Raw genomic sequence first — 22,549 nt, forward strand, 5'->3', positions numbered from 1 at the left:
CAGTAGCCATGTGCAAAATGTGCCTCTCAAAGCCACAGGACTGAGATTTTGGGGGAATTGGAGGGTTGTTTCTGGCCATTCTTTGGGTATCTTTAGCTCAGATTGGTTGGGTCCTGGGCGTGCAGGGGTCAGTGGGAGATCTGGGATGAGCCCCCCCACCCAGCCCAGGACTGCCCCGATGTCGGTTAAGACAGCTGGCTGCAGCCGACCTCCAACCGCCCCATGCTGGACAATAGTCAGACGCCTTCAATGTCACACATTAACAACATACTGGAGTCCCTCTGCGAGAGAGAAAGAGAGAGAAAAGGTTAACAACAGTGTATGCGTGCGTATATGTGTGTATGTGTGACGTACCACAGGGTAGCAGTGCGAGTGTGAGGCAGTCAGCTGTGCATTGACTGACTCAATGTTATGGTATAATCACTTTGTAATGAGAAGGAGAGACAGAAAAAACAGTGAGAGAGAGGAAAAGAGATGGACAGAGAGAGAGAGAGAGAGAAAGAAAATGGGGTAGGTAATACAGAAACTCTAATGCCACTGACTGGCTGACTAAACTCAACTAATGTACAGAAGTAACAATGTACAGGAGGGGTAAGCGGCATGAATACATTCACAAGCAGAGACTCATAGAAACTCACAAAGACAAAATCCTCCGTTGCCCAGGACTCAGTTCCAGCAGGGCCAGATCACTGCTCCTCCAATCAGGAGGATTGTGTGTGTGTGTGTGTGTGGACAATAAACATTAACACAATGTAAGATTACAAGACCCAAATGTTATGCAATTACAAGTGAGTATTGATTACCCCTTCATCTCCCTGTCACCATGTCTCAAACTCCTTAAGATGGTTTATGTGATAAATCCCCCTGTATGTGACAAAGCTGTAATCTGGCCTTTGCAATAGCAACACATACATCATAAAGGATATCTGAGATGAAGAGTGAAGTTGATCACAACAGGTCACTAACACAGCAGTGATACCGAGAGAGAGAGAGAGAGAGAGAGAGAGAGAGAGAGAGAGAGAGAGAGAGAGAGAGAGAGAGAAAGAGAGAGAGAGAGGGGGAGTGGGTATAATAGGAAGTGAAAAGTTCGGGACAGGAGCCCAACTGACAGACTGACTGAGACACTATAAAGCCAAAGTCCTGCTCCACTGAGACACAGAACCATGCAGGTCAACTGCTGTACAATGAGGAGCCCTGTGTGGGTCATTGCTGGACTTTTGCTTTCTCTGTCAGGTAAGGACTGGAGCTATTTGTGTATGTATGAATGTATGTGTGTATTGTTTCTTTCCTCTTTGGTAATATAGTGTAATGTGTGGCATTGTGTACTGATTATATCAAGAGTTGCATTAAATATATAATAATAATAATAATAATAATAATAATAATAATAATAATAATAACAATATACACCAGTTTCTCTATATGTGCATATGTATGTCTGTAAGCGGAAACATTCAATCCCAAGCAAATTGTTTGTATTTTGTATTAATATGAACAGAAACAGTGAAACCAGTGGTCGTCTACCCTGTTCCTACTGTCTTCTCATAGTCCTCTCGAAATCATCAATCAACTTCAACATTTGGTCATTTTGACTCATAAAGCCCATTAATGGAACTCCTCACCAACAAAGACAATCAAACAAACATGAACAGAAGATACTGTGGCTCTCCATGAGCTCAGCACCACTGTGGGCAGCACTGTGAGCAAAGTCCTTTCACCTTGTTAAGACAGTGTACCATTGTGTACTGATTATATCAAGAGTTGCTTTAAATATATAATAATAATAATAATAATAATAATAATAATAATAATAATAATAATAATATACACCAGTTTCTCTATATGTGTATATGTATGTCTGTAAATGGAAACAGTCAATCCCAAGCGTACCAGGTTTGTGACAAACTACAGATGTGTTGTAAAGCTCTACAGTTTGGCCATGGCTTTCTTCAAGGTAAATTCGCCAAGCTTCCTGCTGAAGCCTGTTTAGCAATAACTTTGTGTGACCTCTGTGCCTTGATGCTAGGATTTGATTCTTAGTAGATCAGAGCTGAGATGGAGTGGATCAGGTCACCAGCAAGACTTTCATTGCTAGGAATGTGCTGTTCAAGGTCCATCTGAGTTTGTGCCGGTAGAGGCGAAAACAAATGGTCTTGGGTATGGGGGGGGGAGTGTTCTTGGAGTTTCATGATAATAATCACACACTGGGTGGTAAGACAGGTGCATAAGTGCTACCTCTTCTGCAGTGCATCATCTGAGGGCATTAATAATATTGACCTTGGTTTTACATGTGTCTGTGTGAGTGTCTGTGTGAGTGTGTATAGAGAGTCAGAGAGGCCTGCTTCTTTGTGTGCACACAGAGATTATAAGCAAACCAGTGCCCCACCTGACGGCTGTACTACGAAGCGAGGTAACTGGCTTATCCAGGTAACTTCAGGAGTAAGTTTGCGAGGTCGGGTGTAACTTCCCGATTAACCCGCACTACGAAAGGTGGATAAGTTTTACCCGAGGTATGCTGTCATGGCAATATATGCACATCTCTACACTGCTCCAGCAGGGTATCTGCTGCTTAACTCGCTGTCACCCTATATAAGCACCGCCTCTCCGCCACAGTCTTGTCGGGACCCAATCAACATTGGGCCCGGGTTGTGAGAGGCTCACTCTGCAGGGCTAGGGTGTTTAGAGACCGGGCAACTCCTCTAGTTCACCCCTATGATGCTCTCTATGAAAGACATTGATTCTCATCGCTTCTAGGGCTAGACGTCTCAATGCCACTCGCCGGAGTGATGCCCTCAGTGTTGGACAGACAGTCTTGCTGTGCTGTATTTTGCCAGCGGACACTTCATGTATCCCATCGGTGATGCTGAACCTCTGAGCAGGAATACTGTCTGCCATGCAGCTCGCAAGGTGGCACTTGCTCTCACTGAACTGCTGGATGCCTTTGTTGTGTCCCTGGCTGTTTAAGCCTCTAAAGATCAAATAGGCTTTTTATGCGATCGCAGGTAATTCGCAATATAGAAATACTTGGTCTATTTTTAATATGCATAGGTTGGGCCTATATACAGAACACCTTTTTCCATAGGAATCCCGAGGGGGATTGGTGCGATTGGCTGTGCGCATATCCCCATTAGAGCACCTGTGGGAGAACATGAGGGGGATTATGTGAATAGGAAGTCATTTCACAGCATCAGTGTTCAGGTATTTGATCATATCATATTTGATTTGACATGTAGGCTAGCCTACATTATTTTGTTTTTAAAACTTCTACTTATATTCAAGACAATTAAAGACACATTAGGTGGTGAGCCACGACCAAGAGTGGATTCCCGAAATATGCGTGAATCATGCCCTCCTCTAGTTTTCACTATCTCTGCCTTTTTCTGTTTGCTGTGAACACATGAATAGGCTATTATAAGTGTATGCTACACACCATATCTGTACTGTGTATTAATGATGAGTATTATTAATACACACAACTTGATAGAATATTTTTATATTACATCTGGACCTGTTGTAGGTGCTCTTTCCACTGGGGCTGCTGCTGAAATGATTATTAGAATGAAGTTATTCTGAACACAACAGCATTAAGTTCATACAGGTAACCCTACAGCCTAGGTGCTTTAGAGAGTAGATCTTAATTCATAGTATCTTAGATAATAACAGTGAGTAACGGGACAATTTCAGAGATGTAGCCCATGTATAGGCTATAATTGAATTATCCTAATTGTTTTCATATATTTAGATAGACTATTTTACGTGTCCTTACATCTCAATCATATTACAAATAAAAGAAGAATCCGTAACACATGAACATATGACAAGAACACTGTTTTTACGAATTTACACTGTCACAAGCCTCCCTGGCATTGTTGCCATGGTGTTAGATTTAGCCGTTAACCTTTCTTTAATCTCCTCAAATCCTGACATTATTAACATGTATTGATCCAGGGACAATACAGCGCACAGACATGCGCACAAACTGAGCCTGTGCTACTGGACGCGCCCCTTTCACGCGCAGAAACTCCAGTTCAGTCACACAAGTCAACTAACCGACATCTTAACCACCGTCGTAGTACCGTTTAACACCAGTTTAGGCAATCAGAGTTTGTCAACCATGACTTTCCTTGATAACCCTGAGTTAAATCTGAGTAGGTAAAACTCCCTTCGTAGTACAACCCTCTGGATAGATCCAGTTCTTTGTTGCTGACCTGCAAACACAACACTGACACAATATTCATAGCATTCATAGACTGCCCTGGCGCTCTGTGCTGCTTAGGGAGCACAAGCAGCCATGGAGAGCCTATGTGTGCTCCTCAGTAGGGGGACGAAGTATCTTTTGACCTTTGTTACAGCCAACACAGTTCCTGGGTAGCTTAACTAACATAAGAATATAGTAAGTATGCATTAATTAACATGAGAACCCCCCTGCAAGTCTCGTGACGCCAGAGGCCCCGTCACCTATTCGGGAGATAGGGGTGGTGGCTGAACAGCTGGTGACTGTCATGCACCATTCTATTGAGGAGAGGGAGCACTCACGGCATCTGGCACAGGCTTACTCCCAAGTCACGCCCCAGGCCCCAGACCGAGAACCACTGCAGTCAGCAATGGATGAGACAGACAGGTCGTGGACCACTCTGCCTGCCACGCCCTGACCCTGACACATTCCAAAAGTCTCTAGCCCACCCCTACACGCCCCAGCAACTCGACAATTGTTAAGGCTTCACCCAAGACTCCTGGGTGCTCCAAAATATAACAGCTGGCTACTCCCTACAGTTCTAGACCCATCCAACCCACCTCAGAGGGGTGGAGTGAGGGACCTGTTCCTGGGTGCGGTGCTTTGAGTCGTTATCGGGAGCAGCACAAGGGATTCTATTCCCAATACTTCTTAGTGCCCAAGTAAGACATCAGTTTCAGTCCCATCTTGGATCTGAGACACTTGAACTGACACCTCAAAGTGTTGCACCTCAGATGCTCAACATGCGCACCATGTTGCAGGCACTCAAGCCTGGAAACTGGTTCACCACGGTGCATCTGAAAGATGCTTACTTTCACATCCCCCCGCCATTGGCACCTTCACTCACTGGTGGAACTTCTTCGGCAGGGCAGAGGTGGACCTCTTTGCCTCAGAAGAGTCCACTCATGGCCCATTTTGGTTTTCCATCCTAGACCAATCCAGAATGCTGGGGATCGACTTGCTAGACCACAGGTGGCTGTGCTGTCTTCACCTTCCCACCATTTCCCCTTCTCCCAGTGGTCCTGGGGAAGATCAGGTAAGAACAAGTCACAGTTCTGCTGGTGGTCCCCAGGTGGCCCCACAGACTGTGGGTTGTAGACCTGCTCTTCCTCCTGTCTCAGGTGCATGGCACATTCTGGCCAATCCTGATGTCAGCCTGCTCCAGCTCTGGGACTGTGGTCTGTCAGATACAGTAGTTGCCACTATTCAGTCAGCAAGAGCTCCCTCCATGAGGTCGCAGTACTCCTACCGCTGGCAGATGTTCCAGATGTGGTGCCAGGACAGGGATCATGATGCAATCAATTGTCATACTGGGGTCATTCTGTAGTTCCTGGAAGAGATGTTAGATGATGGCAAGTCTTTGTCTATGCTCAAAGTGTAGCTGGTGGCCATTTCTGCGTGCCATGACCAAATTGATGGTGAGCCACCTGGGTCTCACCGGGCCTCACCATTCCTGAAGGGTGTGCATAGGCTACGGCCTCCTCTCACCCCTTCCTTACCGACATGGCGCCTTGATGTAGTGCTGGATGAGCTTTCTAAGGCCCCGTTTGAACCACTGCAATCAGCTGACCTGATGGTAGTGTCACCGATCACATCTGTCAAATGCATAAGCGAGCTTCATGCCCTGTCTGTACACCCTTCACGTGTGCATTTCACAGGAGATGGATCCAGGGTCATGCTCAGGCCCAACCCTGCATTCCTTTGAAAAGTGCTATCCTTGTTCCATGTGAAAAGGCCTTCTCCTCCTCTATCCTTCTCTTCGGAGGAGCACTCTAGAAAATGTTACCACTCAGACCAACTGTTTGTGTCCTATTGTAATGACTGTCATGACAAACAGCCAGGGAAGTAGATGTCATGCAGCCAGCTAGGAGCTTTTGCCTTGCTAGGCTGCCCTGTATATAGTTTGTTCATTGATTAGCTGAAGCTACTCAGTTGAGCTAGCTCACTGTACTTGATTCTTTCTGCAAAGATGAGCAGGTGTGTTGCCCTGATACCATGCTATGTATATATCATGTATGTATCTATGGTGACTGACATAGCCCCTCCCCCTTTGGGCAGTACTTCCTTTCACAGATAACTGTTCAAAATCTATTGATTATTACTTAATAACTTAATGCATTAGGCTATTGTTAATAAAATTATTTGTGTTTTCCAGGTGCTGATGGGCAGAGTGATGGTGAGTAGCGATGAGATTGTGATCATCATTTGTTTCAATTAATTCAATTCAATCCAACATAAACTATATCATCATACTTACAGCTGGAATCTAAATCGGGGCACATCCCTTGTAAACCCTTGATCAATTTGACCATTGTTGTTCACAGTGTGCGGGCGTCCCCCCCTCAACACACGCATCGTTGGGGGGCAGAACGCCAGCAGGGGGGCCTGGCCCTGGCAAGCCAGTCTGCAGATCGGCAAGTTCCACGTCTGCGGGGGCTCTCTGATCAACAACCAGTGGGTGTTGACAGCTGCCCACTGCTTCCAGAGGTATTCCCAAAGCTAACAACTGTTTTGGTTTTTTTTCAAAACACAACATTTGACTTTATTGATTTATGTCAAATGGCAATATATCCATTTTAGTCAATCAGCATCATGCTTGGTTTCAAAATAGCACTGATCTCTGAAACGGTGAACATTCACACAATCACAGTGAATACATCATTCAGCAATGTTGACGAAATATCAGACAACATCACATATTACAAACCCGTACTTTCTTTTGGAAAATACAGCCTCCTGTCCTGACCAGTGATGTCCCCCACAATAAACTAACAATAAAGTTATATCAACAGTTGTTAGGGTTCTATGTAAGTTAGCATTATGATTTTATTAATATTTATTTATTTAAATATCAGCAACAGCCATTTAGACATAATATAAACTTATTATAGAACAGTTACTTTGTTGTTATATATTTTGTAAGTCGCCCTGGATAAGGGCATCTGCTAAAAAATAAATAATAATAATATATCTTTGCACTCTGGCCATGATTGAGAAAAAAAAAAAATAATAAAATATATATATATATATATATATATATATATATATATATATATATATATATATATATATATATATTCTAAATTATGAGCGCACATACATGTAGCAATAAAGTAAATGTTCAATTGATTATAAGTTTGTATTATTATTATTATTTCTAAATGGCTGTTGCTGATATTTAATTAAATAAATACATATTCAGACGGGTGACATATTTAAAGAAAAACTTGAATAAATGAGTGGAGGAACATAACGAATACAGATGCCTCCAAACAGGTGTACTGCAGGATACAATTAAGCAATTAACATCCTATCATGCTCTGTGGCATGTATACAAATGCTGAACAGGCCCAGCTGACCTCGATTTTGGATCAAGATGTCAAGAGGAAAATATCTAATTGACTTTGAAAGAGGGGTCATTAAGGCAGGAGCGTCAGTCACAAAGATGCTCAACTGGCTAGTGTTCTCGAGAAGTGGGCGAGTGCATGTGTGGGACACCAAGAGAACAGTACAGGCCTGACTGCTTGACCCCTACAGTGAGGGGGTCCAAAGGCTCTGTTATGCTGTGGGGGGCATTTTCCTGGCATGGTTTGGGTCCACTTGTCCCCTTAGAGGGAGGGGTCACTGACATTATAATGATTTGCATATAGTGATCACCTTTATCCTATGGTGAAACATTTCTATCCTGATGGGAGTGGTCTCTTCCAGGATGACAATGCCCCCATCCACAGGCACGAGGGTCACTGAATGGTTTGATGAGTATGAAAATGATGTGAATCATATGCTATGGCCTTCGCAGTCACCAGATCTCAACCCAATTGAACACCTATGGGATATTTTGGACCGACATGTTAGACAGCGCTCTCCACCACCATCATCAAAATACCAAATGAGGGAATATCTTTTGGGAGTCCAGAGACTAATAGAATCTGTGCCAAGAGCATTGAAGCTGTTCTGGTGGCTTGTGGTGCCCAACACCTTACTGAGACACTTTATGTTGGTTTTTCCTTTAATTTGTCACCCATCTGTGTATATATATATATATATATATTTAGAGGAGGTGTTCACTTGGAGATCATGTGACAAGGCTTTGATAAAAGTAACTAAGTAACTAACTAACTAAGTAACTTGTAATATTTTTTAAATGAGCTTCTTTTTACTTTTACTTAGTTTTTTATTCCAGTACTTTTACTTCTACTTGAGTAAAATTTCATCAAAGTAACAGTACTTCTACTTGAGTAGGATTTTTCAGTACTCTTTCCACCTCTGTTTAGATCATTTGCCACATCTTGTTAATTTTCTAAGATACTTCAATTTTTAGCCTTTATCTGTTTCACTTCTTCCATTATTGACCTCTTGCTGTTACGGTATTGAAAAAAGTTATTTGGATTAGTTTTAGTTCCAAGAGCTATGTTTCTTTCTATCTCCCTCTTTGCGTTCCTGGTACCTCTCTTAACATCTCTTTGCAGTTCAATATATTATTTTTATTTTGTTTTCTTTCTCTTGATATTTTTTGCATACGTCTATTAAACCATATTGACCAGTGTTTTTTGGTCCTCAATTTGCTGAGTTTTCGAGCAAATTTCTCCTGAGCCTCAAGTATTCTTCTTGTGACCCAGTCTAACTCTTCTAAGTGCTGCCTACAAAATTGTAGAGCATTGTTTTAGACTCGGTCCTTGTTTTTTGAAAGTATGCCTCAAAGCTATCCATATCGTGGTAACAGTTCACCATTGGTTCTCTAACTAGTGTCCCTCTGACTCTATCTTGATCATTTGAAAATATCAAGTCAATGCATGCACTCTCTATGGTTGGTTCCCTGAAAAAATAACCATTTCTATTTCTGCTTCTATAGTCCCAACTGGGCTTTCCCAGTCTATGTTTGGGAAATTGAAATCACCCATTATAACAGCCACATCCTTGCTACATGCAGTCCTGATTACACTGTACAATGCAACATCTTGCTGAATATCTGAGTTGGGTGGTCTGTAACACACTCCTACCACTAATCTTCCAGATTTCTTGTTCAAAGGTTTGACCCACAAAGATTCTGTTGCGTTACTGGGATCTAATTTGAGTTCTTCTGCCTCAATGTAATTTTTCACATATAATGCTACCCCACCACCTCTTCGATTTTGCCTGTCTCTCCTAAACTGTGTGTGTCCTTTCAACTTGTATTCATCCACATAATTTTCTGTAAGCCATGTTTCTGTCACTCCTACAACATCATAGTCACACGCCAGCACTGTGGCTTCTAGGTCTAACATCTTTTTCCTTATACTCCTGGCATTGAGGTATAAACACTTCAGGACTTTGCTACTAGCAGTTTCCCTTTGTTTTCTTTCCTTAGAAGAACATGTCCCTTTGTCACAACTCCCTGCCCCACGGTCCCTAGTTTAAATTATTCTAAATTTTTCTGCACATACACTCTCCCAATGCATTAGCCCCCCTTTCTGTTTAGATGTAGACCGTCCATTTTGTACAGATCCCATCTATACCAGAAGAAAGACTAATGCCCCATAAACCTAAAACCCTCTTCCCTACACCAGGATTTCAACTACATGTTGAACTTTCTAATCTCTGCCCGTCTCCCTGGCCATACACGTGGTACCAGAAGTATTTCAGAGAAAACTACCATGGAGGTTCTGTTCTTTGGTTTCTGTCATAACTCCTATAAATGTGTCTTGCAGAACCTCTGCCCTACCTTTTTTCATGTCATTGGTTTCAATGTGGACCATGACCAGTGGATTCCCCCTGGCTTTGGCCAGTAGCCCATCTACTAGTTTAGGGAGATCTGCAACCTGAGTACCAGGCAGGCAAGATACCATGCAAGTAACTTTGTGATCTACGCCCCTAAGAATCAAGTCTCCTACTATTACTATCCACTTGTTCTGGGGTTTATTGGGCACCATTGTGCTCTGGCACTCAGCTGCCCTCGCATCACCCTCTGAGCCATCAGTGTCCAGCAGTTGGAACCTGTTGGGCATTTCTAGCTCTTAGGTTGTCTCTTCTATGATGTATGTTCACCCTTTTTCTGTGGTTACAACCTTCTGTAACCAAGCAGTTCTCTACACGTTCCTGCTCTAAGGTCTCAACTCTCCTAGGTTTTGGCATGCACACCATCTCTCTGATGGGCTGATTGACCAGTTCTTCCATATCACTAATACAGCGCAGATCAACAAGCTGAGCCTCAAGATCACGGACATTGATTTCTAGGACTTCAACATGCCGACAACGTTCACAGATGAAATCTTCCTGGATTAGTTAATCCAGAAAAGCAATAATCTTGCAGACCTGACACTGTAGTGGCCACATGCTTCTAAATGTTACAGATTTCAGTCTCTTGGTTTCTGTTCCCTAGTCACCTCCTTGGCATTTTGTTACCAAGAAACAGGGCAGCTCTTTCTCAGCAGCAGTTGTAAGTACCATTTGTCTACATGCTACCAATTCACACCTATCTGGCTCCACCTGGTTCCACCTGGAACAGAATTCCTGCTAGTCCTTGACTAAATCACCTTTCCTTCAACTTATTTACTTTCACCAACTCAACAGCTGTACTGAACTGTGTTAAATTAAGGCAAACAGAGTGACTTTTTGGTCGAGTAGCCCCAGTGATGGTGTTAGACAATTTTAGCATTGGTTGTCACTGACAGACTGTGGAGAAGAGTTGTCAATTTGTGACCATTTTAGTGGCAATGCTGACCAATGTTCTGGCTCGTTCTCAGCAGGCCCATTAATGTCACTCAGTGGACGGTGGTCCTGGGCAGGCTGAGCCTCCTGGTCACCGACTCCAATGAAGTGACCAGAAGTGTCCTGAACGTCATCCCGCACTCTAGCTACAACTCACCAAATTTCAACAATGACATCGCCCTGCTACAACTGAGCAGCACTGTCACATTTACCAACTACATCCAGCCCATCTGTTTGGCAGCCCAGGGCAGCACCTTCTACGCTGGCACCAACTGCTGGGTCACCGGCTATGGCAACATCAGGGAAGATGGTGAGTGGCTGGTACTATGGTTGCCACTGGGAAGACTGCTAGGAGATCGGCTAAAGGGGTGGGAGAGAGAGAGATGTAATGAATAGGACTGGGGGTGAGGGGGAGATGGGTGGGGATGGAAGATCAAGGAGGGGAAGGTAGGGAAGGTGTAGGATGAATGAGGGTTAGTGGAGGATTAGGGAGGTGGGATTGGATAAAACGAGGAGAAAGAAAATTACTGGGCTGGGAGAGTAAATAATTTGAGAATAGGTGGTGCAAGGTGGGTTTGAACCTATGTATCTATCTATCTATATCTATGGATATTACTCTCTCAGTCTGTCTGTATCTACAGTATTGCTATTTGCATGGCTGTGATGGAGTGTTATCTGTCATCTATTGTGTTTCGAAGTGCTCCACTGTTGCAGAGCTGACCTGGGAAATGCTGTGTTCTCTTGCAGTCTATCTCGATGGGAACAAGACCCTGCAGGAGGTGGAGCTGCCCATCATAGGGAACACGTGCTGCAGCTGTCAATATACAAAGCTGGTCAACATCACCAACAACATGATCTGTGCTTTAATGCCACTCGGGGGCAAAGGTTCATGCCAGGTAACACTGATCCTCTCTCTCTCTCCCTATTTGAAAAAAACAACAAGAAACAAACAAGCTAAACAAAACAAAACTATGGACCATATCAACACATTAAAACCAAGATGATTTGCCTTTTGAATTAAGGTTATTTTACTGCATAATAATAATATTAATAATAATAATAATAATAATAATAATTACATGAAGTATAAACAGTAGCCATAATTTCTGCATTAATTAAGCCTGCACTTTAAGTACAAGTTACAGATTTTCTTAAACACAAATCAAAGCAAAGCAAAGATGACATGGGGTCTAGTCTATGTATGTGGTTTAACAAAGTCAAGCTAAATTGACTAATCCCAGATTGAGCTAACTGATACTTATTATCGGTTCTTCCAACACTTATCTCTGAGTTAATTAGCTCGTTAGCATTAGCCAGAGTTCGCTCATAGAGGATAACTGCACATTCTCATTTGATTACGAAAGGACGCTCAGTGGTGCTGAAAGTATGATTTGGTGATGGCAAAAGAGCGTGCTGTCTATTTCAGTGCTGCTGAACAACAGCTTATTATGGAAGGGTATGAGGAGGCAAAGGACATTATATTGACTAAAGCCAATACTACTGCATTTGCAAAAGTCAGGGACGAAGCCTGACAAACAATTACAAATAAGTTAAATTATTAAGTTTATTGTTTCTTAATTGCATCAGTGTCAATGACCCCAAAATGCAGTGGTGATCAATATTATTTATCCCAAACTTATGCAGACATTACATATAGCTCTGTGCTGGCCAACAGTATACTGTATAGAAATACATATTCATCATTTAGCCACCTATATTATTTCTAGGCTGTTGGAACATGTACTGTGTTTGATCTTGCTTACAGCCTTTTGAACTCTAGTTCTGAGGAAGGTAGAAACTGAAATAGAACTGTTGGAGAAGAAGCTGGCTGTGAGTGTGAACTTGGATCTAGTTGTAAGGCCAAGTGGTGAGGCCAAGTGCATTGTGTGCTGTTTTTGACCCCATGGAAAATCAAGTGTGCACTGGTGCTGTGCTTCCGGGTTTGACGAGCCTGTTTCCAATATTGTTAAAATTGACCCTATTGAAAGCAATGGCCTCCGAGCCCAGTCCTGATCTATACTAATCAATCAATCAATCAATCTGTGTTTGGTGCCTACAGTGTCTAAATTAGGAGCCATGGTAATCTCTCCATGGTAGGCACATCAAACTATTTCTCTTGTTCCTGCTCCCTGAAAGCTGTATTTCCAATTAAAACTGTCTCCCTGTCCAGGGTGACTCAGGGGGCCCCCTGGTGTGCAAGCAAAACTCTGTGTGGTCCCAGGCTGGGATCGTGAGTTTTGGGGTGGGCTGCGCGCGCCACAACTATTCAGACGTGTACACGCGTGTGTCCCAGTACCAGGACTGGATCAACTCTCAGCTGACCTCCGCCACCTCCCAGCCAGGTTTCGTCACCTTCACCTCCCCCGGCACGGAGAGCGACTCATGCAATGGCACAGCTTGGCGGGCTGCAGGGAATGGCAGGCTGCTCACCATTATGCTCACAGTAGCAGTCAGTGCCAAGACACTGATGTAGCACCAGTGTGCTGTCTTGTTTGTTTCTGTGTGGGGGGCAGTGTGTGTGTGTGTTGGGGGTGGGGAGTGGTAACAAATTTAGCCCACTTCCTGCTTATGTTCCCCCTCAGCTATTAATTGCTTAATTTAACTCTTAAATTAACTCTTTCCCAGGTCTAATCACAGGGATGGGCAACTCTGGGGGGTTCCAGGGATCACAGAATCCTCTAGTTTTTCAATTCATCCCCACAACTTAATTCCTTAATTGAGCCAATTGAGTTTCTGGTGGAGTCCAACACTTAGGGACTGAAGTTGCCCATTCCTGATTTAAAAATAAGTGAATGGGTTGTAGGCTCCTGGAGGACTGGATTTGAAGACCACTGGAGCAAAGGTTGCATGGGGGTGCTTGGGGCTGGGAGATACTGACGAGTTGATAGTAGTGAAACCTGGTCCTGGGGGGCCACTGCAGTGTTTTTGTTCCACCTCAACAACGTAATTGAACCTTCTTATTTGCTAAACTGAGAGTTTTGTCTACTGGCATCTGACACCCCCTCCCCCCCCTGCACTAATCCAGAGTTACTGCTGCTGTTCCGGCACAGACACATGAAATCCAGAACTGTAAACTGCTATGAAACTGGTATTATACAGACACACACAATCTGTACTGAAACACTGTATAGACACCCTGAAGCACTTTTTCTATGCACACTGAATTTGGAATTCCAATTTTCTAAATTTAACGTAATGGTTTAAATGTTGACACTACCTCGACACAGTGAAACTACTCTCTCTCTCAATAGACGTGTTTTTAGCATGCAAAATTTGAGAATATGAATTTCAAGAGGGTTTATCTTAAACCAATCATGATTTTGCAATATATGTATGATTGTGTTAATCTTTGATGATTGTAAAATATTCTAAGATACGGCATATTTCTCCTAAGAATTTCTCCACGAGAGCCTGTGTGTCCTAACAGCCTGCAGTTTGACTATTCACATGCATACATAGTCTGAACTCATCCAAACTGACTAGATTCCAGTACATTCTTGTGTTCCTAAGGCATGGGCACAGAAGAGGGGGTCATGGTAATGCATGAGCTCATCACATGGATCTCATGCTATAGAGGTGCTCCACTATGATTGGTTGGTATATACTATTAACTTGCAAACTGAACAAAGGAGAAAGATGAGGAGAAGAAGTACATGAGGAGGGAAGAAGAGAGAGAGACACACCAGGCTGCCGGCTGCTGACCAGACTGAGCACAGCTGCTCTCTGTGAGAGAAATCGAGTAGTGTCTGTTTCTTTCCTATAACTCAACAGAAGCTTAATATTAATTGTTTTAGAAATATAAACAAATGATATTAGTTTTATGTGAATTCTGTCACAAATAAATTATTATTGCACACCTATGACTCTTCCCTCTGAAAATAATCATATTGAGGTAATAATAATTGGCCTATGAGTTTCAGTTAAACTGTTGTGTAGATTGGCTGAAAACCAAGCATAGAAAAAAATCCCCTTACAAGTGGTGGTCATTACGAGGACGGATATTCACAGGTTGACACCTTCAGTCGTGCAAGTACATGGAATGAGATTTTAGGATTAGTGACAAAAGCTTGTGGTCAGAATGCCGCAGATTGGGCATATTGAAATACATTTTATTCGGTAACACAAAGAAACGGCAATCACGTAAGGGCATATGCTCTGTGAAAACACACTCTCTATGTGTTTCTAGATTAAACTGAAGAGGACATGTATGACAAACAGTTTAAGAAATCCTTTTTACATGGATTACACCCTGATTTGAAAGCAATCCCAGGAATCTCAATTGATGCGACCGGTGATTGGGCAGATTTGTTACAGCACAGGAATTGGTGAAAGAAGGTGCTTGGAAATCTGTCAACCCTTTTGTGTCAATTCTGTAATTTGGGTTGAAAAGGTGATTCTGACATTAAGGTTGACCAGCTGAAATAGACCAAAAACGGTAATCTGTACCTTGATCCCATCTACATCCTTGTGACAAATGTCTGCCTCCCCCTCTTCCAAATAGCTGTCATAACTGTCTGCAAACTAATCAATGTGCCCAATTAAGAGTTTACAATAAATCAAGCTATTCGTACAGACTCTTTAGAATTAAAAGTACTCCTAACTCAATCAATATTGAGGTCCCCTAAACTAGTTAGGAATTGGCAGATTTCAGCAATGAGAAGACGATGTCAGCACACCTTCCATGAAAAGAAAGACTTGTTACAGCAGTATGAATTATGACCATGATTTGGGACCATGACAGCCTTCAATAAGCAGAATTGCACATCAATACATATTGGCATTAACAGCACCCAAGATCGCTCGACAGTTTATTGGTTTCTCCACTACTGTGCCACAAATATCCCACAAACATCATCAATATTAGACTATATTCATCATTTTTATTAGAGATTCCAACACAGCTGTTCATTTTAAAATTGCCCTGAAAACATTTGTACTTTCTACTGCATTTGGAACTCTGTAATGTATTTTATTTGCTTCTTAGAATATTGTATTTTATTCTTGTCCTTGTGTTATTTTACTCTTATGTATCTATGCATTTATCTATTGTATGTATTGTTCATTTCTTGTATCCTTTGCATTTGTGTCTTGCTTTTAACTTGTAAAGCGCTTTGAAACACCTTGATTTGTGACAGTGCTATATGAAATAAAAGTTATTAATATTATTAATGGTTTTACATTACACCAATTCCCTATAACTGATAATTTTTCTCAAATGAACAAAAGTAAAAATAAGCCGCAAAATGAATGAAAAGTGATCCACTTATACAAAGCATGTATGTGGAGGGGGATGGAAAGACTCCAGGACAATAAGTTGGTTTATGTGGAATGCCAACACGACTTTGGGCAGGAAGGCTGGGTTCATCCTGAGAGTGACTCTGTCGTTGCTTCCCGAGAAGATCAGACAGGCTTTAACCACAGACAAGGCGGGAATTTCACTAATTCTCCTTGCCGATGTTATCGCTACAAGAATAGCTACCTTGAGCGAGAGGAAGCGGAGCTCCGTTGTGGAGATGGGCTCAAAGGGATCACCGCTCTGTCCTTGCAGGATTAATTCCATGTCCCAGGCTGGAATTGTGTCCTTCATCGGTGGTCTCAAGCATCTCGCACCTTTCAGAAACTGGATCGCCAGGAAATGCGCTCATGGGGAGACATTGTCAATTTTATCGTGACATGCCAAGATAGCAGCCAGATAAACTTTCAACGTGGATGCAGATTTCCAGTCTTCAAGCAGCTGTTGCAAGAAGCACAGGATTGTCGATATGGGGCATGACACAGGATCCACACGTCTCTCTAGACACCAGTTCTGAAAAACTGACCACTTGTAAGTATACATTCACAGGCAGCCCCAGAGACATCAGACGGTGCCTTTCAGGGGCCAAAACCACAACTGCAGCTGTGCTGGGTTGGGGTGCCACAAGAGTCCCTCTGTCTTACTCAGTAAACCCGGTCGAAGCAGGAGCTGCCATGGATCCGTGCTGATCATCTGTGCCAGAGTTATGAACCACAATTGTCTCAGCCACCGGGGGGCGATCAGCAGATCTCGAGCTCCGTCCTGGCAAATCCTCTCCAATATCAGTGGAAGAAGTGGCAGTGGGGGGAAGGCATACAGCAGTTCCTGCAGCCATGGGTGAGCAACAGTGTCCACGCTCAGCTGGCCGCCGGTTCTTCAGGGAGAACCACAGAGGACAGTGGGTTGCCTGTTTAGCAAAGAGGTCGACCTGAGCTCGTCCCGGCCTCTTCTAGATCTGCTCCACCACCTGAGGATTCAGTCTCCACTCCGAGCTGTCCGGACCTCCTCTGGAAAGAATGTCTGCCGCTGTACTGGGCACGTCCAGCAGGTGTATCGCCCGTATGGAGCGGAGATTGTCTTGCGCCCACAGGAGAAGTCTGCACGCCACATGACGTAGTCTGGGGGGGTATAGGCCCCCCTGGTGGCTGATATAAGCCACCATCGACGTGTTGTCAGTCCAAACCAGGACGTGTGTGTCTGCCAGACCGTGGCGAAAGTGGTGCAGTGCCAGTTGCACCACTTACAGCTCCTGTACATTGATGTGTGCGGCTGACCAGAGGCCTCTACACACTCCTTTGACTCCCATCCCATTCCAGACAGCACCCCAGCCTGTTCCGGAGGCGTCTGTAGTGATGACTTCCCGTCTGTGCGGGCATCCGAGTGGGGAGCCAAGGCACAGATTGCTCCGGATTCTCCACCAGGACAGTGCCTGCCAGCATGCCGTGGTCACTGTCAGTGGGTGGTATTTGTGTCTTGCTGGGTGTAGCTTGTGGTAGTTTACCCAGCGTTTTAGCAGATATCCAGACTAATATTCACTGGTATTTGCAGGATAAACAGCTTCCACAGCCTACGTTTTGGTCTCACAAGACTATTCCACTGGGTGCCGGTGATTCTGACAAAGTCCTTATGGTAAACATTCCACAGTCTGAGTACCCTGTGGTCTGTGTCCTTCTCAAGTAGCCCCTGATATGTGTGACCTATTTCACAACTCAACAGTAAGTGGTCATTTTTCATTTCATCCCTGACAAATTTACAAAATGGATTGAGACTTTTCCTTGCAGGCTTGGCACTTGACAGATATATGGTTTGAAATTACAAACACAAATGCCATACCTTTAAGACTGATTGGTATGGACCATTCCTCATTGTGGACAAACTAAGTCCAGCCGTATATAAAGATATAATTCAGGAAAAAGGCAAAGATGCTTTAAAATGGTATCATGTTTACCAGATGGAAACTGTTAAGTAACTGTTGCTACTCTTGACCTTCCAGATACTGAGAGAACAGCAATGACTTCTGCCATCTTAACCCTGCCTGATTAATAAAACATACTTGTAGTGTCACATCAAGAAGATTCTAGAACCCTGAAAGGACCTTGTTTGATACAAAAATATTGGACTTAACCAATGGACTCCAACACCTTTATAAATGCAACATCTGAGAATGATTCCCATTCACATCCATACATATTCTGAACTCATCCAAACGGACTAGATTCCAGTACATTTCCTTGTTTTCTGTGAGATTCTTTCTTTAAAAGAAAAAAAAGTGGAACCATGTCTTATTGTTGCACACAAAGCACTGCTTGATTTCCCACCATGCCTTGCATTTCCATTTGCTTCTGCAAGGAGTATTGGAAACCCACTCCATCCTTGTTTACAATGGCTGCATTCTGTGTCTGCATTCTTCATGTAAAGAAGGTAAAGTATCTCGCAGTTTGCAACCCTGATCTGATTCTTTTTTAGATTGCACTTAATCTGAGAAACATAACTCAACTCTGTCCATCTCCGCTCTACATCCAAATCTGTCTGGGTGTCGACGCATTCTTCAGTGCAACTTACCTAGAAAGACAGGATGCACTGTATTGCAATGGGGAGATGCATCACATAGGCGTAGATAGACATGTTATATCCAGCCCTGCCCTTCGAAGAGCACCAGTGTAGCTGGTCCTTTAACATACACAAAGCTTAAGCAAGTGCAGAAAAGGACAAAGGGCAGTGCACTCATTTTGGGGCTCCATTAGGCCATTCTGAAGACCCCTCACAATCACCATCCTGCAGCCTTCCAGGAGCCAGAACAGGTGCCTACTGACTCAAGTAATCAAGTGAACTTGCTAACCTTCTACCACGCAGTGCAGAACTGTGGTTCTCCTAGACCAGGGTAGCAACCACTGCATTGGACAGAGAGGAAAACAGGCAGACAGCCAGACAGACACTGATAGAACCCACAAAGAAACTGGGATGCTTGGTATAAGGATCTGTGAATACTCAAAGATACAATACAATTTCATTTGATTATAATTTTTCTATAGAGATATTAACTGCAAAACTTGATGTCGCAATAATAGTAATATAACTGAAATAACACTGCAGTCTAAAACTATGGGACAAACAACAGACACAGTAATGTTAAAACCATTGTCCTAACCCCTCACCTTGCCTTAATGACTGTACTGTACTGTGTTCTTCTGTACTGCAGTGAAATTGATCGACAGCCAGAGGAATATGGTTTGGAATATGGTGGATACAGGTTTCCAGTGCAGGGAGAGTATTTGGCTCCTGTTGACATCTTTCCAGTTGATCCCAGAGGTGGTGTGTGTGTGAGATCATGGTCAGGATTCTGCTCTGAAATGATAATGGTTCTGTATTGCTCTCTCCTGGACTCTGTGTCTGGGGCTGTTTGTAATACTTACACACTATGATTTGTTTTTAAATAATCTCATCTTGCATGCTCAGTGAGTCAGTGTGTACTGCCTGGGGGTCCATATGCATTTGTCTGTGTGTATTTATGGTCCTTTTTCATTTTGATTAGCTTTCACATAATGTAAGGGTGGGGTCAATCTGACCATTTAGGTTTACTTTCAAAGTTACGTATACCTACAAATAACATAACCATTCAGCTGGTGAAATGAATACTTCAGCAGTGCTCACAATTGTGTGGAAAAACTAAGATGTGACAGTGAGTTCAACGGATATCCCCGCTCAGGCAAACAGCAAAGAGTTTTGACTAGTGATCTGAAAGAATACGCGGAGCTTCATCAAAACATCATTGTACCGAAAAGTCATGGTACTGTATTGTACAGTATTGTTAGCTTTCTGAGATTGGAAATGCATTGTATTGGCATGGGGAAGTGTTATTATTTTAATTAGCAACTGCTGTGCATTGCATAGTGTGGAAGGAAAGTTGGAAATTCTCTCTCATACCTGTTTTACTCTCTTGTATACTTAAGAAAGATAAGGTCAAGCCAGAAGGAAGCTTGATTTCTGTTTGTTATTTACGATGAGAATCTTGGAGACAATGTCAAACAGTATGATTGAAGTGCCTGCTCCCTAATCCATGTGTTGACCTATGAACTCTGTCCTATAATGATATATATTCTGCTTAGCTAACTCTCTAAGATAATATAGTAATGACTTTGTGATTGTAACCAGATCTTTGTTTTTTGTGTATAAAAGCCTCTGACTTTTAAAATGAAGGCAGAGCGACTTTGGGATCTTCTTGATTCACTGTTCCTCTCCACGCTGCGTGTATTAAAGGCATTGCAACTAACGTTCCAACCTGATTGAAGATGATTGTTCTTCCACATTACATGGGTATTTGTGTGTATGCAGCTGTGCAGCGTTGTCCGAACTTGCATTTCATTGACACGGTTATGACTTGTCCATGCTGTAAAGTGGTGCAGTAGCATTTTTTATTCTGGCAAGAAAGCCATGTGTGGCTGCAAATATATTGTATGTAATTGTATTATCAATTATTATCCATCCTGTGTTATTATCTAGTGAAAATAATTGTGCCAACTTAGTCATTTCTTAGGCCCCCATGCCGAGTTAATCCTGCCGCCGGGCCTGTTTTTTCTATGCGTTTTGTTTTTAAGAACTGAATCTGGCAAGCCTACCTCTCTATGCAATTTACAAGAGTCACGTTACAATAGGGCTATAGATCAATTACAGTACAGTAATCCAGTTGCAACAGTGGGCTACAGAAAAAGTACACTAGAAGAGTTATGTTGCAATCCACTCAGTCAGACAGACAGACACACCATGGGCAACAGTAGCCATGTGCAAAATGTGCCTCTCAAAGCCACAGGACTGAGATTTTGGGGGAATTGGAGGGTTGTTTCTGGCCATTCTTTGGATATTGTCTTTAGCTCAGATTGGTTGGGTCCTGGACTGCCCCGATGTCGATTAAGACAGCTGGCTGCAGCTGACCTCCAACCGCCCCATGCTGGACAATAGTCAGATGCCTTCAATGTTACACACTAACAACATACTGGGAGTCCCTCTGCAAGACAGAAAAGGTTAACACCAATGTGTGCACATGCATGTGTGCGCGCGTATAGGTGTGTATGTGTGATGTACCACAGGGTAGCAGTGCGAGTGTGAGGCAGTCAGCTGTGTGTAGGCCAGAGAGAGACAGATGTTCATACAGAGACACTGGCTGGATGCCTGACTCAATGTTATGGTATAATCACTTGGTAAGGAGAGCGAGAGCGGTAATACAGAAACTCTAATGCCACTGACTGGCTGACTAAACTCAACTAATGTACAGAAGTGACAATGTACAGGGGGGGTAAGCGGCGTGAACACATTCACAAGCAGAGACTCATAGAAACTCACAAATACAAAATCCCCCGTTGCCCAACACTCAGCTCCAGCAGGGCCAGATCACTGCTCCTCCAATCATTGTGTATGGACAATAAACATTAATGTCACACCCTAGTGGGTGCTTAGGGGCAACTACTCTGCCCGACCACACCACCTCCTTTGATATACGAGGGAGGAGCTTGTCTACCCACTCCAATGCTTTCCCCGGCAGTCTTGACAGATCCCAAGACACTCACACAGGCAGGTAAGATATAACAATATTTATTCAACAAGCTCCAGGCAGGGCATGAAGACTGTCCTGGGTAAATGTACAGGAATATCTATGTAAAAATAACTATGTAAAACCTAGCTAAAAACCACCTTTAATAATAGGGGCAATAAAACACTAAAAACCCCATCCAAACATGACCAAAAATATGGAAAAGGAAGCTAGTAAAATCCTATAAAGCTACCATTTCTATACAAATAGATCTCCTGTACAAAAGACACTAAATAACTTCTTCCTCTCGCAGATATGATTCCAGTAACACAGGTAAGGGTTTCCAACTCCTCATCCTCTCTCACAGCCCAACAGCACCCCGCTGGCCAGACAGCCAGCCACAGACTGGAAGTGAAAGACCTCAGGTAAGGAGAAAAAGAATGTTCACAGTCCATTCCTCGCCAATATAACCCACAATGATATGCGCTTTTCTCTAGATCTAGCTGAACGTGGCGAATACCAGGGCAGAGGGGATGTACCCAGTTCCAAATAAAGCAGAGTTCAACAGTACTAATGCGTGTGGCTCTTCATTTCCGTGTTCAAGCCGCTTCACTCGTGCTCTCGCCAATTTCCACTCTGTTACACATACAGTCAACAAAACCCATGGACTTCGCTGCTCGAAGCTCTCCAAGTCCTTAATGCATCTCATCGCCATCTCCGGATTCAGAGTCTCCGTTGTACTATTTGTAACCACTGGAAGACAACGAGTTCATCAGCCCCGCAAGTCTCCTCTGCTCCCCTCTCCAGCACC

At 43.2% G+C, this 22,549-nt stretch overlaps 1 protein-coding gene across 1 annotated transcript; it reads left to right on the plus strand.

Moving 5' to 3' along the window:
* Positions 1–1,099: 1,099 nt before the first annotated feature.
* On the plus strand, positions 1,100–13,890 carry LOC136767299 (serine protease 33-like). Its single transcript, XM_066721073.1, has 6 exons — positions 1,100–1,233; positions 6,390–6,410; positions 6,559–6,721; positions 10,957–11,231; positions 11,669–11,817; positions 13,092–13,890. Exons 1-6 carry the CDS (start codon positions 1,164–1,166, stop codon positions 13,392–13,394), a joined length of 981 nt encoding a protein of 326 aa, XP_066577170.1. The 5' UTR covers positions 1,100–1,163; the 3' UTR covers positions 13,395–13,890.
* Positions 13,891–22,549: the final 8,659 nt, after the last annotated feature.

Source organism: Amia ocellicauda, chromosome 14, assembly GCF_036373705.1.
Source record: "Amia ocellicauda isolate fAmiCal2 chromosome 14, fAmiCal2.hap1, whole genome shotgun sequence".
In the NCBI taxonomy this organism is placed as follows: domain Eukaryota; kingdom Metazoa; phylum Chordata; class Actinopteri; order Amiiformes; family Amiidae; genus Amia; species Amia ocellicauda.

Excerpts from the sequence above, each read along its gene's own strand:
- LOC136767299 (XM_066721073.1), top strand. The coding sequence starts at position 1,164 with ATGCAGGTCAACTGCTGTACAATGAGGAGCCCTGTGTGGGTCATTGCT. Across the intron at positions 6,411-6,558 it reads TGCTGATGGGCAGAGTGATG|TGTGCGGGCGTCCCCCCCTC; the intron begins GTGAGTAGCGAT and ends TGTTGTTCACAG. Across the intron at positions 6,722-10,956 it reads GCTGCCCACTGCTTCCAGAG|CAGGCCCATTAATGTCACTC; the intron begins GTATTCCCAAAG and ends GCTCGTTCTCAG.